Raw genomic sequence first — 17,683 nt, forward strand, 5'->3', positions numbered from 1 at the left:
GAGTGTTTTTTATTTTTCTGAATCTTGTGAGCATGTGTAGTTTAAGGCCAAAGGAGCATGAAAATGGTTTAGAGAAGCTCTTGCAGAGAACTTGTTAGGGGTGCATTTGAGGTGAATAAGATCGTGAGAAAATGGTGGAGGGCCAGGTGGGATGGGACAGCACACATTTATAGTGGACCCCATCAGCCCTGTTTGTTGCTGATGTTCATTGTTAGATGGCAAGCACTATTAACAAGCTCCTTAGACAAGTGAACTCACTCTGTCCTCACAGCACCCCAAATCTAGGTTCTTCCATAATCCTCAGTGTACTGGAAGGCTTGATGAGAGAAAGTAACCTGCCTGAGGGTCTCATATCACCTAAGTTGTGGAGCTGTGTGTTGTGAGCTGTGTTCTGGGCCAGCTGGAATGTTTTTCACCAGCAGCATCGGGCCGCCTGGAAGCAGAGATGCCCTTGGTTGGGTTTCGAGGGTGGCACTGACTAGGTGGCTGCAGGGGATGATGGAAGAATGTGCGAAGGAGTGGAGGATGCTTAGAGAGGTGTGTTGAAATGACAGAATCTGCCTGCGGTTGCATGCCAAGGTCAGGGCTGGGGACTTGAGGTCCTGAAACCTGGGTTTGAGAGGCAGCTCTTCTACATGAGGGTCCCTGTTCATCCTCTTAGGACTTGAGTGCTTGCCTTGCCTTCCAGCCGGGCTGTCATGACGATCAAGGCTGGACATGCTTTGTGAATTATAAAGGTGGCATTTTTTTAGGAAAATGATCCATGCTAAAGAAAAAGTATGAGCAAAAAAGTTTATTATAGCATTATTTATGATGGTGAAAAAAATTGGCAACAAAATGTCCAGTAGTAGAGGTTAGGGAATCAAAATGACAACTGTGAAGTTTATGTAGTGACACAGGCAATGGTAGGATATATGAATAAATATCAAAAATAGAAAATAAATTAGTAGGTTAAATTCAGGATGTAACTTTATATTTACTGTAACCAGAATACACATCCAGTGCCCCCAAAGTATAGTGGAAAGGACAGAGCCTTTCAGTTTGACAGATCTGGGCTGACATCTGAACTGACAAATTTATCACTTGTGTGGTCTTAGGCAACTAAGTTGGCCAGTCTGACCCTAGTTTCCTCATGAGTGTGATGCAGATGACAACACTACCTCAGAGACTTGTGAAAGTTCAGTGACTTCACGGCTCAAAACACTAAGCATGGTGCCTGGTACAAAGAAATCACCCAACAAATGGTAACTATTAATTATTATTATCAGCAGCTCAGATGGAGAAGACAAAGAGTACACACCAGAAATGATAATCATGTTGGGGTTGTGAATCATTTTTTCCTAACGTGTTGCAATTAAGAAAAACACACAATGGAAGTAAAAAGACCACAAAAGCCAACAGAAAACTCAAGATGGATTTTAACCTGTAGTATCTAAGCCTCTTCCCTTAGTCTGGCCCTTCTTCCATATCCTCAGCCTCGCCTGTATCATTTGTACCCATGCAACAAGACCCAGATGCCAGACCTCTTCCTTGCCGTTAAGGCGTTGGTCAGAGCAGCGTGTTGTAAATCAGCGTAGCTAACGGTATACTTCTCTGTATAAAATGCCGCCTTGATATGCTCCATCAAAATTGGTATGAGTTTTACTTCGCCTCTGTGGATCTTACCAAGTGTGCTTAGTCTTCAAAAGAAATCAGTGTTTCCATAGTACTTAACATTGGCTTGTTCCATTTTTCTAACAAAAATTCCAAGTTACATTTAATCTTGTTCTTCATCGGCAAGTCAAATTTTTTGAATGATAGCACACTCCTTTCCTCCTCTCCTCATTTGTTTATTTTTAAGACCTGTTTCTGGCTTAAGCCAGCTTTGCCTGGACTTGAACTGAGGAGGAAATATAGCTCTATTATTTCAAATACAATGACCAATTTAGAGGGTATGAGGATTTCAACTGTGTTCATAAATCATATCTTTAAGTTTACCTAAAGAAAAGTATCAATAAATGACTAACGCGATTATTTTTTTCTTCCAGGAGGGCCAGGATTAGTTTTATAATATGTGGGATATTTCAGGGCTTACCTGATTTTTCCATCTTAAATCTTTCTTGGTTAAATCTTTAAGGGCCTAGGACTTCACTGGCGGTCCAGTGGTCAGGATTCCGCACTCCCACTGCAGGGGTGCACGTTCAGTCCCTGGTCGGGGAACTAAGATCCTGCATGCTGCGCGGCGCAGCCAAAAAAATTTTTTTGATTAAAAAATTAAGAAAAGAGAAGAGAGTGTGAAACCTTAGTGGAAGGTCAAGAAAAAAAAAGAAAAATTAAAAGCAACATTTAAAAAAAATCTTTGAGGGCCTAAAAATATATTATTAGTATCACTGCTGTTTATATCATATAGGTGTATTTTTGTTTACTTAAAAAGGTATTTTAACATAAATTTTAAAACAAATAGCTGCTAATTATAATGTATTACTGCTGAATTATAGGATTCGAGAATTATGGGACTCCTCTGGCTCTCCAGTGGTTAAGACTCTGTGCTTTTGCCGCAGAGGCCATGGGTTCAATCCCTGGTCAGGGAACTAAGATCTACAAGCCACACAGCGCAGCCAAAAAAAAAAAGGTTCCGGAATTATAAAGTGGTAAAACATTGTGTGGAAAGTGATGAACCTTCCAGAAGCAAAGGAAATTCTCTATAAAACTATAAAAGGGCCTATTAGTAATGCAGTTGTCATCTCTCTCTCCTTACCTGGGAGGAGCAGAATAAAGTCAACAGGCACTGGATCTTTGCTCAGGTGGAAAAAAGCAGATCAAGTGTCTTCTAAGGCAGGGGTCGCTTATGTGGCTGATTTAATTCAGTTACTAGTCCTCATTCTTTTAAATGACTGTAAAAATGGGACTCACCTTCTCAGTGGACACATGTACCCTTTGGCAATAGCAAGTGTGCTTATTCCATGTAAACTAGCTCATGAAAAAAAGAAAGTCATCTCTCTTGGAGGCTCACAGCAGCATTCTCATTCAGAAGAGCCACAGCTCTAAGACCTGCAAGCCCCTCATGTCCTCTGTTGCTGGGCGTTGAGAGGAGCGATAGATGAGAAGATAGAGCTGCACAGGTAGGTCAGGTAGGTCTCTGAACATCCCCTGAAGCAAGGAAATGACCCAATCAGGTTAGCATTCCGGAAGAGTCCTTCCAGCTGCAGTAACCACCCTTTGTTGCCTAATAAGAAGCTAATACGATTGCTGCTAGCCCCAAACCTCAGGCACTGGACGTCTAGATTGGCCCTTAGAAGTTTACTTGGCAGGCAACTTCGGCTGCGCAGAAAGAGACCAATGTCTTAGCAACATCATTCAGAATAAGCTAAGGAAGTCCAGGCCAGAATTCGGACCAAGTTTTGGAGCTGGAGGAGGGAGGAAATAGTGGATGCCAAAAAAGATGTATTACAAAAACCTGTAGGGTTTTTTTTCCCAGCTAAATTACTAAGTTTCTTTAAAATATATGTGCATTTGCGTAAGCTTACTAATAAGATGCTTAAATCTGTTAAAATATTCACAATTCTGCTCTTAGAAATATTTTCTGTATCTAATGGCTTCTATCAGTCACCACTGGAGCAGCTGTCAGTCACGTATTAATATTTAGTGAACACCGTGAGCCTTAAATTTAGTACCATGAAGAACAAAAGGTAAATACATACTCGTTCGCTATTTCAGGATATCTCAAACTCTGTGCCGGCTTCTCTTATAAAAACTAGTTAGAAACTGTGAACCTCTTGTGGTTTCCTAGATGAAAAATTGGATTCCAGAAAATTTCTATGTGAGTTTTATGTGAATCCAAGAACTTGCCTTAACTTTCCAAATTTAATGTATTACATTACAATGAAAATAACTTTCAGTTACTATACATCCTCTTGGCAGTTCTTTGCTGGACTACATCTATTCTAGCAAACAAGTTACCTCTCAATAAATTAGAAAAAAATAGGGAACATATGTCTTGTGAATTATTTATTTTCTTTCACAGAAAAGGACGAGCCTCCACTTAGCAAGGCCGGGCAAGATGTTGTTTTGCATCTGCCCACAGATGGAGTGATTCTGGATGGCCGTGAGAGCACAGACGACCACGCCATCGTCCAGTATGAGTGGACACTGCTGCAGGGTGACCCGTCAGTGGACATGAAGGTAATTCATGTCGTAATTGTAATGAAAACTAATGTTTCAGTGCAGTGGTCTTTCTACTTAGGTTCCCCAAATGTCTGTAAGTTGGCAGAAGTGCAAAATGGAGAAAGCATAAAAATGATTGTTGAAAAAATGTTATATGAATTTACTTTTCTACTGAGTTAACAGTGATCCTGACCATGTGTTTTGTTTTTATTTATTTATTTATATTTTGGCTGAGCCTCGTGGCTTGTGGGATCTTAGTTCCCCAACCAGGGATCGAACCTGGGCTCTCAGCAGTGAGTGCATGGATTCCTAACCACTGGACCACCAGGGAATTCCCTGACCATGTGGTTTGAAGCTTCCCCTCGTTCTTACTGCTTTTTTTTTTTTTTTTCCGGTACCAATAAGTCTTTATTCATTGTATTTTCCCAAGGAAAAGAAGGGGAAGGGAAAAGGGTCAGCATGTGTGTTACAAAATGATAGCAAATGGGAAAGGAAGTACCTGGCACAGCAAAATCAACCAACAAATAAACACTGCCCAGATGGGGTCGCCAAAGCCCAAGGGGGCTCAGTCTCCTGCAGTTCAGTAATGAGGGGAAGGGATGAAGAACAGGTACATGCTTTTCTACCCTCCCTCCCTCCCCATAAATTCAAGATTTCACACAAAGCTTTGGTTTCTAGCAGTAAACATGGAGTTACGTTCGTCTCCTGTTAAACAATTTTGTGGCCACTTTGACATAAGTTTCTTGCACCTGCATAAAAGTTCCTGAGTGACTTGGCTATACATTCATCTTTCCTTTCGTGGTCTCCCAACCCCACTTTCTACATGGAAGACCCCCTCATTGCTCCTCTCTACCCTAGGATTAGAGATTAAAGTAGGTTTTAATCCATCCAAAGACAGCAGTTTTTTGGCATGAATCAAATCAAGGAATGGTCATGACTCAGGAGATTGAGAACAAGGGATGGTGAGCTCTTAGCTTCTTCAGGATTTTTGCACAAATCATTTAATCACAGACACCCCACAAATTAAATGTATAGGTGTCTGGATTATTTTTGGGGAGGGCATGAAGGGGGAAAGAAGAGGGGGTAGGAATACAGTTCTTGCTGCTTTTTTGTTGACTTCTCCAGAACACAAAAATGCTTCAAGGAAAAAGACTCCTGCTTTGTTTTATTGACTCAGATTACTTTAAAAAGATTTTTTATGTCTTTTTTCAGTTCAAATCCAAGTAGAAAATTTGAAAACTACAAAGGAGCATAAAGAGGAAAATAACAGTAGAATGAACTTATTCTTCACATGATCCAGAAAGCAACCATCTTACCTCGCGTTAGGCCTGCCTGAGATAGTTGAGTTAATTAAGTGAGGTGGGGTTTGGAGTCAAGGGCTCCTATTCAAGCTCTCCTCACTGATTTTCATCAGGCTTATCTGGGCTGGAATTGCTGCCGATGGGAATGTGCCACTTACCCAGTGGCTGCCTGTACACAATTAAGATACAATTGACATGTAACATTATATGAGTTTCAGGTGTATAGCACAGTGACTTGATATATGTATATCTGATGAAATGATCACCACAGTAAGTCTAGTCAACATCTGTCACCACACATAGTTACAGTTTTTTTTCTTGTGATGAGAGCTGTTAAGATCTACTGTCTTAGCAACTTTCAAATATACAAAAGTGTTATTAACTGTAATCACCATGCTTGCTGTACATCATATCCCATGACTTATTTATTTTATAACTGGAAATTTGTAACTTTTGACCTCTTTCACCTGTCCCTTACCCCATGCCTCTGACAACCACCAATCTGTTCTCTGTACCTGTGAGCTTGTTTTTTGGGGTATTTTTGTTTTCTTAGATTCCATAATAAGCATAAGGTCATACAGTATTTGTCTTTCTCCGTCTGGCTTATCTCACTTAGCCTGATGCTCTCATGGTCCATCCATGCTGTTGCAAATGACAAGATTTCCTTCTCTTTCTTTACACACCGTATCTTCTTTATCCATTTATCCGTTGATAGACATTTAGGTTGTTGCCATATCTTGGCTATTGTAAATAAGGCTGCACTGAACATGGGAGTGCATATATCTTTTCGAATTAGTGTTTTTGTTTCCTTTGGATAAATACCCGGAAGTGGAATCGCTGTATCAACACAGGGGGTCTTGAGTCGTGAGGACAGTGGCTTTTTATTAACCCTGCCAGGACCCTTTGTAGTATTTCCTGGCTTAGGCAGATAAACTTCATCCAAATCACTGCAGTCAGAGGAGGTGGGGAAAATCTGTGTTGGTTTGCCAGGGCTGCCATAACAAAGCACCACAGACTGGGTGGCTTAAACAACAGAAATTTCTCACAGTTCAGGAGGCTAGAAGTCCAAGATCAAGGTGGCTGCAGGGTTGGTTTCTTCTAAGGCCTCCCTCCTTGGCTTGTAGTTGTCTGTCTTCTCCTGCCTGTGTCTTCACAGGCTCTTCCCTCTGTGCGGAAGCACTGACTTCTGTTTTCTTGGGACAAAGACAAGAACAATAGTCAGCTAGTCCCTCAAGACTAATTTAAACACACTGCCTTACCCAATGATTAGGCAGTCTTAGAACTGGACCAGACCCTCGACCAGCATCTTACCCAGCCTCCTATCCATACAAGAGCACCTGCCTTCACATCCCTTCCAGTGGTCATCCAGTCTCTGCCTGGTATTTCCAGAGATGAAAGCTCATTGTTTCACATCACGTCGCATGACATCTTCAATCAGCTCTAATTGTTGGGCCAGTGGGCTGTTACTTCTATGCACTGGTGTTGAATCTTCTTTTTGGAAAAGCGCTGAACACATCTTTTTTTCTGTGTATCAGCCGTTAAAGTTTTTTTTTTTTTTAAATGAGTGTCACCACTTGGGATGGTCTTCTCAGAACTAAACACTCTCAATTCTTTCAGATGTTCCTCATATGAATTGAGTTTTAGACTGTCCACCATCCAGCCTTTTTTGGATTATCTCAGATTCATCCGTGCCCTCCTTAAAATCGGACACCCCTAATTGAAACCCATACATAAACTGTGGTTCTTCCTGACACAGATATTACATCCTGTGATCCAGACATTGTCTCACTTCTATTAATGAAGATTCATTTACATAAACTACCTTAGTAGCTGCTTCACACCATAGGTTCATGTTGAGTTTTCCATTAGCAGGATCACCTAAAACCTGCTTCATCTTTCTACATGAACTGCTGTCCTGATGGCCTCCCCCATCCTGTGTTTGTATAATTGATTTACTGAACCTGAGTGCAAGACTTTATGGTTACCCTTTTTATATCTCAGTGATTGGGTTTTCAGCTACAACAGAAATAATTTTGAACTTTGAGGGTCATCCATCATATTTATTATTCTTCTGTGCATGTGTCAGCTGCAAAATTAATGTATCTTTACTGAAATCTCTGAGAACTAAGATTGATCAGGAAAGGTGCCCGGGCAAGCCATGGATCAGCCTGCAATGAGAGTTCCCTTGAGATGGACGCCGACAATTAATTAATTGGCACTCGTGGGATATATTTGTTCAAGCAGCTTCAAATCTGTCTCTATTATCATCTAGCTTTTCATAGTTGCTACTAAAGGCTCTACTCTGTAAACAATGAATTATATATATAAATGCTGAATAGAAATAATGCCGATGATTCAGTATTTAATTTATTGAAGATATTTATAAAGAAGTAACAAGATTAGGCATTTCTTATAGACTTTTAGGGCTGACTGTGATGCCATCAAGAGGAAAATGTGTGGGACTTCCCTGGTGGTCCAGTGGTTAAGACTCCGCACTTCCTCTTCAGGGGACACGAGTTCGATCCTTGGTCGGAGGAACTAAGATCCCGCATGCCGACCGGCGGGGCCGAGGGAAAAAAAAAAAAAAATTAGAGGAAAGTGTAGACTAATTCCCCAGCCAAGTGTATAACGGCGATGGCAGATAGACCTAAAGCTATAAAGCCAACATTTAAGTGACAAAGTCTGCAATAGAGGAGTCATTTGCTATCAAACTGCAACTGTCTTATAATGGTGTACATTCATGAATGCCCCCAAAGTTAACTCAACTCTCATTGGTCAGGCTTTCCGCTGAGTGCCTATCCCAACCCCTTCTTGAGCCGTCCCCTCTCCTCCTCTTCCCTTTTCTCCACTGTCTGCAGGGTCCTCACCTCCTTCTCTCATCTTTGGTGGTAGAACAGTCAGCCCTCCCTTTGTTTTGGGATACTTTAAGACCAGGTTGTAGGACTGTCCTTTCACATCCAAGTGACCCATTCAGATATTCAGAAAACAAAAATCAATGAGGTTCTCACCCTAAAAGGAATTATGCTGCCAGCTTAATTATGATCAAATTAATTGCTAACCTTTTTTAGCATCTAGTGTGTGTCCAGTACTGTACTAAGCACTTGTTTTTTTTTAATTTTTTTGGCCACGTGGCATGTGGGATCTTAGTTCCCAGAGCAGGGATCTAACCTGCACCCCCTGCATTGGCAGCGCAGAGCCTTAACCACTGGACCGCCAGGGAAGTCCCAGTACCAAGCACTTTAAATCGACTAAACATATGGGAAAGCTCATGTTCTGACTTGGTTTCCTCATTTATGAAGAAAATGAATAAGAGAGATGATTGGTCAGAACCAAGAGGTTCTGATTTTTTTTTTTGGCCACACCCAGCAGCTTGCTCTATCTTAGCTCCCCAACCAGAGATTGAACCCGGGCCTCTGCAGCGAAAGCGCCGAGTCCTAACTACTGGACCACCAGGGAATTCCCAAGAGGTTCTGATTTTAAAGTCATATATTTTCTGCCCTCTAACAGGATATTCTTCATCTATTTAACTGGGTATTATTAATCTATAATACACTCTTAAATGTAAGAAGACACATTTTTCAGGTAGTCCATTAGATGTCACTGAGTTTGATAATACATGTAAATCTGAAGTCAGAATGTAAAATATGATATTTAGGAACATGATAACAGAGTATGAGGACGTTCAGGGAGATTTGAAATTCATAAATCTGTAGATTGATTTCCATTCACCAGATGTGGAAAATTAAACTGTCTTAGAATACCATGTGTAATGGAAGCTTACTAAAGGATGGGTATTGTTTACACCAGTAACTTCATTATTAACTGAAAACCAGTTGCACATCGGTGTGCCTGCTGTACACACTTAATTTTTAAAAACAGATAGGTGTATTATCATCCACACTGAAACATGTTTGGGAATGAAAGGAGGTGGTATTAATAATTACACCAGGACCACAGAGATAAACTGAGACTGTCCTGAGCAAACAGAAACATGGGTCCTTCTTGATAAAACCCAAGTTCCATGAGACTGGATGGTCTATATTTCATCTCCCAATTAGTCTCCTTTTTAGACCACCCTCAACACATTAACGTAGTATTTTAAAACTGAGCCTTAGAGAAAAGGTTTTCTGGGCACGGAATATAAATAGAAAGAAGAATACTGGCTTTTCGTCATAGGGAAAGAGAACGCAAAATAAATGTTGAATTTCAAACTGCCTTCTGTCTCACGTAGGAGATGTTTTGTCATTTACTCCTCCTCAGTCAGTTTCCCTGGATATAATTTGGGTCAATACTGAAAATGCTCACAAAATGAAAGAATCATATACGTTAAGGAGATGATTAAAAAACGTATTGAAAGACTTTATAAAAATTTAGTAAGCAGAATTTTCAAGGCAGCCTGGTTGTTTAACCAATACACAAAGTACCAGAGAACCTACGGTGATCTTTGAAGATTAAAGGCTAACTGCATCTGTCTCCTGTTTTTCACCTATGATTGTTGATAACAGGTCAAAGATATATGTAAAATCTATAATATCACAGCAGAATTTATAAGGATTATGAAGGATTTCTTTAGAATTCTTTTCAGTGGGGGACTGAGTGATGGGTGGAAAAGGGATTTCAATTGTCTGGGATGCTGTCAGGATTTCTCCCCCCGCCTCTTTCCCTCCTCTCGTTCCTCTCTTCCTTCTTTCCTTCCTCCTCCCTCTCTTCTTTCTTTCTTCCTTTCTTGATATTTTTTCCCTTTCTCTCCTAAAGTCTAGAACTATACTTTGTACTTACTAGGTTTCTAATAGTACTTGCTAAGTTGATTGGTTCCTTTTTTAAAAGTGATTGACTATTTTGCTAACCTTTCAAAAAGTGCCCTTTTAAGCCTCAAGTTTTTATCATCCTTTCTAGCAAGGTGGGCAGGACAACATCTTTCTGCACTCTGGCCTCATATTGATGTTAGGAAGAGCTGCTAAGTGTTGTCTAACAATTACTTTGCATCTCATCAAGGGAGATCCTAGACACATATCACCTTTTATTTTTTCTTGGCTATTGGACAGTATCTAGTCTTCATGAAAACAAAATGTAAATCCCTTCAATAAAATTTATCCTAGATATTCGAGGCCATGGGGTGGGGTGGAGGAGAGAGGGTGTAGACTGTAAATTTTAAAAAGAAAGAAAAATGATAAGTAAGTAACTGAGAAAGCTTCGTATCACATTTCAACTATTTCCTTCCTCCCTCAGTGAGTCAGTTTAACAGTGAATGAAAGAGATCAAATAGGTAATACTTCTAGCACAGCTTCTACTTTGCTTTGTTTTTTTTAAATTTATTTATTTTATTATTTTATTTAATTTAGTTATTGTTTCTGGCTGCATTGGGTCTTCGTTGCTGCGCACAGGCTTTTCCCTGGTTGTGGCTAGTGGAAGCTACTCTTCATTGCAGTGCGTGGGCTTCTCACTGTGGTGGCTTCTCTTGTTGTGGACTACAGGCTCTAGGCACGCGGGCTTCAGTAGTTGTGGCACGTGGGCTTCAGTAGTTGTGGCTCGCAGGCTCAGTAGTTGTGGTGCATGGGCTTAGTTGCTCCGCGGCATGTGGGATCTTCCCGGACCAGGGCTTGAACCCGTGTCCCCTGCATTGGCAGGCAGATTCTGAACCACTACGCCACCAGGGAAGCCCTGCTTTGGTTTTTGAATCCTCGCTTCACCACTTCCTCTGTGCAAGATGGGAATAACCAAAGCCCTCCTCTCAAGGTGTTATTACTGGGATAAAAGGAGGTAATGCAAATAAGACCCCTGGAACAGTGAGCAGCACATAGTAAACAGTAAAAAAAGTACGTTATCATTCAATTTATTCTGAGATCATCTTTCCTTTGATGGTGTCCATGCCGTCCCTGGTAGCCTTGTCTTACACCCAGGCGGGCTGTGTTGGTGCCTGGGTAATGTTCTCTTAAAGATTCTCCCAAGGAACCCCAAACTCCAAATACTTATTCCATGTGCTCACCAGTGCCCAGAAGGCCTTTAATAGGGAACAAAACCTCACTCCTCCAGTGCCTACAGAGGAAACCCTTCAGAGTCTGGTCTGAGTCAAAAAAGGACTTTTTAAAAAAATGTATTTTTTTGACACTGAAAAACCAGAGGGTCTAGTTGTTTGCTGGAGGTGAGAGCAGAAGGAGAAGCAAAACAGCACCACACCCCAGGGCACCAAAACGGATCGGAACCTCTGCAAACTTTCACCTGCGTCACTGCCCATCAGTTATTTTATTCACCTGAAGCTTTGAATAAAGGACAAAAAGTTATGGCAGCCCACAGAACATTTTTGAGACACAGAAGATTATCAAGGCTGCAAATTTCCTGAATAATATCTGGGGATAAGTTGGTGCATATGGGGCTTCCTTGGTGGCGCAGTGGTTAAGAATCTGCCTGCCAATGCGGGGGATGTGGGTTCGAGCCCTGGTCCGGGAAGATCCCACATGCCACGGAGCAACTAAGCCCGTGCGCCACAACTACTGAAGCCAGCACGCCTAGAGGCCATGCTCCGAAACAAGAGAAGCCACCGCAATGATAAGCCCGCACGCCGCAACGAAGACCCAGTGCAGCCAAAAATAAATAAATTTATTTTGGGGGAAAAAAAAAAGTTGTTGCATACGAATGAATATTCCGTTGTGGCCTTAAGTATTTCTTTGTGTCTTGCTTCAAGAATTAAGGGTGTGGACTTCCCTGGTGGTGCAGTGGTTAAGAATCCGCCTACCAGTGCAGGGGACATGGGTTAAAGCTGTGGTCTGGTAAGATCCCACATGCTGCGGAGCAGGTAAGCCCGTGCACCACAACTACTGAGCCTGCGCTCTAGAGCCTGCGAGCCACAACTACTGAGCCCACGTGCCACAACTACTGAAGCCCGCGCGCCTAGAGCACGTGCTCCTCAACAAGAGAAGCCACCACAATGAGAAGCCCGCGCACCACAACGAAGACCCAACGCAGCCAAATAAATAAATAAAAATAATTTTTTAAAAAAAGTGTAAAGAAAAAAGAATGAAGGGTGTTATTTGTCAGGGAAAAAAACACAGCAAATCCTAGGACTTACTGCACCAATTAAGCAGGAAGACACTTGAGAGCATAATAGATGAATAATTCATACCAGTTGTGTTTCAGAATTAACCGTGAGCCTTGATGTAGACTGCCCTTTAAGCATGAATTCCTTTCACACAATAGCTCAGGGCCTTGAATGTTTAACTGCATTTTTTTCTTTAAGAAAACTACTTATAAGGAAATAATGAAAAATAATCTCCCTGGGAAAAAAAGCACGTACCTCATGAAAAATAAATCTGGGTAAATTGAGAATTTGTGAAAGCTCTATTCCAATAGCAACAGAAGCTTTGAAGTCTTTTTCCTGTTCAGAAACACTCAGCTTCCCAGACAATAAATTTATAGCACAATAGGCTTCCAGCGTCACAGGAATCTGCAGTCAGTCTGGGCTTTCAGGTCCCCTTGGGTTTAAACCTGACTTCCTGTTACTGTCCCTTCAAAGGTCCTGGCACTTCTATTTGGCGGTGGGTTGTAGGGTGGGGATGTGGGCGGGAGAAGCACTTTTAGAGGTTTTAAAGGACTTTGCGTGTATGAGGAAGTATCTTGCTTTTTCAGACCACAACAGCTAGCTGGTTTGTGTATAAGCTGTGACTCAGTGCTTTCTAGGAAATGATTCTTGGAATAAGGACCTGAAAGGCCTAGAGCTCTGCTAACTTGGAGGTAGAATTCTACAGTGGCTACAAGCATGGAATTTGGAATCATATGGCCTGGGTTCAGACTCAGTTTTGCTAATTCCCTTGTGGGGTGAACTTGGGAAAATTACTTCATTCTTTAAGCCTCAGCTTCCTCAATTGTGAAGAAAATAATACTACCTGAGAGTGTTCCACTGGGGGTTAAAATGGGAAAATGCAAATAAACTGCTTAGCACATTGCACAGCACAGAATGAGCACTCGTGGAGAGGTAACTATTATAGCTAATTCTAAACATCTTGGGATGTAAACTATTTGTGGGGTCTCTTTGACCAATAGTTTAACTGAACTACAGTAAGAATGAATTTACTCACTTGTATATAAACAAACAAACAAAAATTATGAGAGCCTTCTACTGGCAAGGAGCAAGGGAGTAAGGCCCTATGAAGAATTTGTAGGGTATTTGCCCTCAGGGAGCTGCCTCCCATTGAGGAGATTAGATGTGCCCCTAAATAACGATAATACCAAATAGAAGGTGGCAAGGCCAAAAGAGAATGTAGATGAAGTGCCCCTGGACTTCAGGGGGAGGGAGAGATTATAATCTAGCTGAGGGACATCAGAGAAGACTTTGCAGGTGCGAGCCCTGTGGTACCTGTCTCTGTACTCTTAATATTTTGACAGTAGGACTCATATCGACGTGAAAATTTCGGATTGAAAAGATCCACATTCTGTAGTGCAAAAATTTTGAACATGTGTGAGGGCTTTCAAGTTCAATGTATATCCTCTGATTACAGTAACCTAGGACCATGAAAATCAGTATCCTTTTAAAATGAGAACCAGGTTTGGCTTTCCCTGGAGGTCAGTTGCCCATTTGCCCAGTGGTCTGTGCAATAACATACTTTTACAAACTTCCTTGGTTTGGAAAGAAGGGAAGGGCAGTCGGAGAAGAAGCAAGAGGGCAGCAGTGCTGATCTTCTGTCTGTAGAAACTGCATATGGCCACAGGTACAAGAAAATTGGCTCACGCCCTCAGGGAATGTCCTGCTCTTGGTGGGAAGGATGGGAGCTTTAGTGTTACTCTCTTTCTCTGCTCTTGTTCTAGCTCTCTGTCATCTTCTTTTATGTCATTTGCCATTCTGTTCACTCTTTTGTTCATTCATTCATCAAATATTCATTAAGTTTCTAGTCTTAGAACTTAGGTTCGAAGACTGCTGGAGGTAAGAAGAGGAATAGGGCTTCCCTGGTGGTGCAGTGGTTAAGAATCCACCTGCCAGTGCAGGGGACACGGGTTCAAGCCCTGGTCCGGGAAGATCCCACATGCCGCGGAGCAACGAAGCCCGTGTGCCACAACTACTGAAGACCGTGAGCCACAACTACTGAAGCCCGCGTGCCTAGACCCCATGCTCCGCAACAAGAGAAGCCACCACAATGAGAAGCCCATGCACCGCAACAAAGAATAGCCCCCGCTCGCTGCAACTAGAGAAAGCCCGTACGCAGCAACGAAGACTCAACTCAGCCAAAAATAATAAAAAAATAAATTTATTTAAAAAAGAAATGCATAATAAGAAAAAAAAAGAATAACACAGAAGTAAAACATGGTTGGGTTGTAACAGGAAGAATAGGTTCCCTTTTCCTCTCTGTACTTCTAGAGGCTTCTAACCATGGCTGGTTTTATAAGTGGAGCGCTATTTACATCACACATTTTGAGAGAATTTGAAAAGTAGGAGAAAAGCCCCAGTCCAAAAATATTTCTCCCTTTGATTCCTGAAACCTCAAGATAAGCAATGTAATTCTGTCTTAATTACTGCCTTTTTGGTTCTGTTCTTTTGAGAATGATCCTCCTCTGGTGAGGATAAGAGAAATCCCCAACTCCTGAGGAAACGCTCTTAAAATCACCTTCCTGCACAATTGGGAAAGATGGGTACATCAGAGTTTTTTGTGACTATGATCTAACTCCATTCATTTGAGCATATATAACTAGGAAAGTACAAACAGTTGAATTCATTTTGCTTCTTTTTTACAGAACTTTGGGTCATATTCATGATGAAAAGTAAATAGAAAAAGGAACATGTAACTGAAGAACAGAACCTAAGCATGTTCACCTGAAGTATCTCGACAGCTGTGGTGCCAGTTTATGTTCTGGCCTCTCCTGATCAGGACAGCTGCCCTGTGTGTCTCCTTCACTCTCTGTATGTGTGCAGGGAAATGGCGTTGGATTATAACAAGGATCGTAAAGGCCTTCAAACCGCTATAGAGCTCTCATCCGGTTTTGCAAGTTGGATTAGTTGACACAAGGCAGAAGGCTAGAATGCGTTTGGGTTCATTGGTTCAATGGAGTTTCTTACTGAAATATTTTGTACCACGTTATCTTGTCACTACTTTGTAACTGACATATGCCCAATGCCTTATATACTTTAGAAGCAATTATGGGGGTAGGGGAATAGACAGGTAGTACTCATTTTGTAACTCAGTATATATAATAATCATGTATGTATGTGTGTGTGTGTGGTATATAAATAAACCCAAATGTGTATTCCTCACCACTAAATTACTATTTTAGGGAGGTGCAGTTGAGCCAGAATAGCAGTGAATTATACATTGATTTAGCCAGAGGCCAGCCATCAAAGGCTCTGTTACTGCTGAACAGGAGATCTTGGGCAGAGATTAGAAGCTCTTTGTTTTATTAAAGGTAATATCTCTCTCCAAGTTACAAATTGGGTATGTTGCATATACATTTATGTGTGTGTGTGTGTGTGTGTGTGTGTGTGTGTATTTTTTATCCTGACACTTGGGAGATGTTTGTAAAATACTTTAAATCCTTTCCAGTGCCATATAAATGTGAGGAGATGTCCAAAAAGATGACCTGGTGCTTGAAGGGAAAACGTCCGTCTTACAGTTCTATATATTCTAATATCTGATTTTGAGGAAAGATAGCATTTGTTAGCCAAATAACTAAACTGAAAAGGGCCAGGGAATTAAAAGTACAAATTACTATGTTTGAAATAAGTAAGCTACAAGGATATATGGTACAGCACAGGGAATATACCCAACATTTTATAATAACTATAAATGGAATATAACCTTTAAAAATTGTTTGAGTCACTGTGTTGTACACCTGAAACTTAACCTGAAATTGTAAATCAACTATACCTCAATTTAAAAAAAAAAAAGACATGCCAAGCTGTGTTATGAAAGGGATTAAAAAATCAAATCAGATTAATGTTTTATCTCTTATGGCTTCAAAACCTGAAAGTTTTCTGCATCCAGGAAATAAAAACACAGAGGGAAAAAAATCTTGAAATGATGAAATCCAAAAATCAAAGTGTTTACTTCCGTTTCTCACTGGCTCTGGGAGACTTAAGGTGAAACAGCAAAAGCTTTAAACAAATTACTGCAGAAGAAGGGGAGGGGAGCCTTTTGTAGAAGAAATTTCACAGGAGATTAATAGGACCTTATTGACTTTCTCAGTTATCAAAATAAGCCTCAAAGACCTTGGTATTAAGTTACTGTACTTAGTTTCTGCTCATAGAGGCAGGGCCTGCAGATGTGGACTGGTGCCGAACGCAAAGCCCTCTTCGGAGGCCCTTCGGGCAAGATCCATTCTCTGTCAGCAGCTGTCAGCATCTCCCTTTTCTGTTGGTGTCCAAATCCAGCAGCTCTCAGAGCTTTCCCACAGAGACAGTTGATCGTCATTACACCCATGGATAGCCGAGCCGCAAAGTCTGACAGAGCTATCCTTCCCCTATAAGCAGATTTTTCAAAAAAAAAAGGCACCAGGGAGGGGATATTTAATTTGAAAAGACCTAAATTTGAGTGCACCCAAGATGTTGAAGGTGCTTACCATGGTCTGGATCTGGATACGGTGTTTCCTGCATCAGAGAAGAGGTGCCTAGGAAGGCTAGAGGGAGACATCCACAGCCCAGGTGGCGGGACTGGCCCCTTAGACGAGGGATGCTGTGTCCTTCCAGACCCAGCGTTGGAAAGAGGCTTCCCAGGGAAGGCACGGCCCGCAGAGGTTTAGTTTGACACAGGCATGCTGAGTGTTGACACCCAGGAGCCTTCCCAGAGATATGACCGGGGCCTGGGTGAGGATGTCTTGCATGGATGGCCCCCACAGCCTCCAGCCTCAAGGCTTGCCCGGTCTCTTAAAATCTCCATTAACTTCATCTCAGCCTCACTCCTGTGGCCACACTCAGCATCCCCCTGTCGCACCCACCTTAAATCCCTACTCTGACTCAGTCCTACTATCTACCCTCTCCTCTCATACACCCAGGTCAGCACACCCCAAGGCTGCTGGCCTTCGGCAGTCTTAGGTCTACGTTCTGGCAGACAAGCTGGGACAGAAGACAGAGCTTCTCTCTCACACCACCCTGCTCAAGGCTGCAGGGCTTCACGTCAGCATGCTCCAGTGTGGTCATCATCTGCTCCCATGTTTCCAGGCATTCCTGTCTAAGTCCCAAGAAACGATAAACAGTGGTGTCACCTGTCGCATAGCTGCCACCTCGCACAGCCTGCCTGACTCTGAGCCAGAGGCTCCCCTCA

General features: G+C 41.8%; 1 protein-coding gene and 1 long non-coding RNA gene across 7 annotated transcripts in view; both read left to right on the forward strand.

The window, feature by feature from the left end:
• The window catches only part of LRP11 (LDL receptor related protein 11), a 65,485-nt gene that overhangs the window by 2,612 nt on the left and 45,190 nt on the right, over positions 1 to 17,683 (forward strand). For all 6 annotated transcript variants that reach the window (XM_027083623.1, XM_027083617.1, XM_027083588.1 and 3 more), the window contains exon 2: positions 4,004 to 4,161. In XM_027083623.1, the coding sequence (XP_026939424.1) occupies positions 4,004 to 4,161 (158 nt within the window). The remainder of the gene's footprint in view (positions 1 to 4,003; positions 4,162 to 17,683) is intronic.
• On the forward strand, positions 4,169 to 16,357 carry LOC113607907 (uncharacterized). Its single transcript, XR_003428138.1, has 2 exons — positions 4,169 to 4,753; positions 15,165 to 16,357. It is a non-coding gene; the product is annotated as an uncharacterized LOC113607907 (long non-coding RNA).

The sequence above is a fragment of the Aethalodelphis obliquidens genome, unplaced genomic scaffold (genome assembly GCF_003676395.1).
Source record: "Aethalodelphis obliquidens isolate GAN/ISIS:26980383/991018 unplaced genomic scaffold, ASM367639v1 scaffold3, whole genome shotgun sequence".
NCBI classification, from domain to species: domain Eukaryota; kingdom Metazoa; phylum Chordata; class Mammalia; order Artiodactyla; family Delphinidae; genus Aethalodelphis; species Aethalodelphis obliquidens.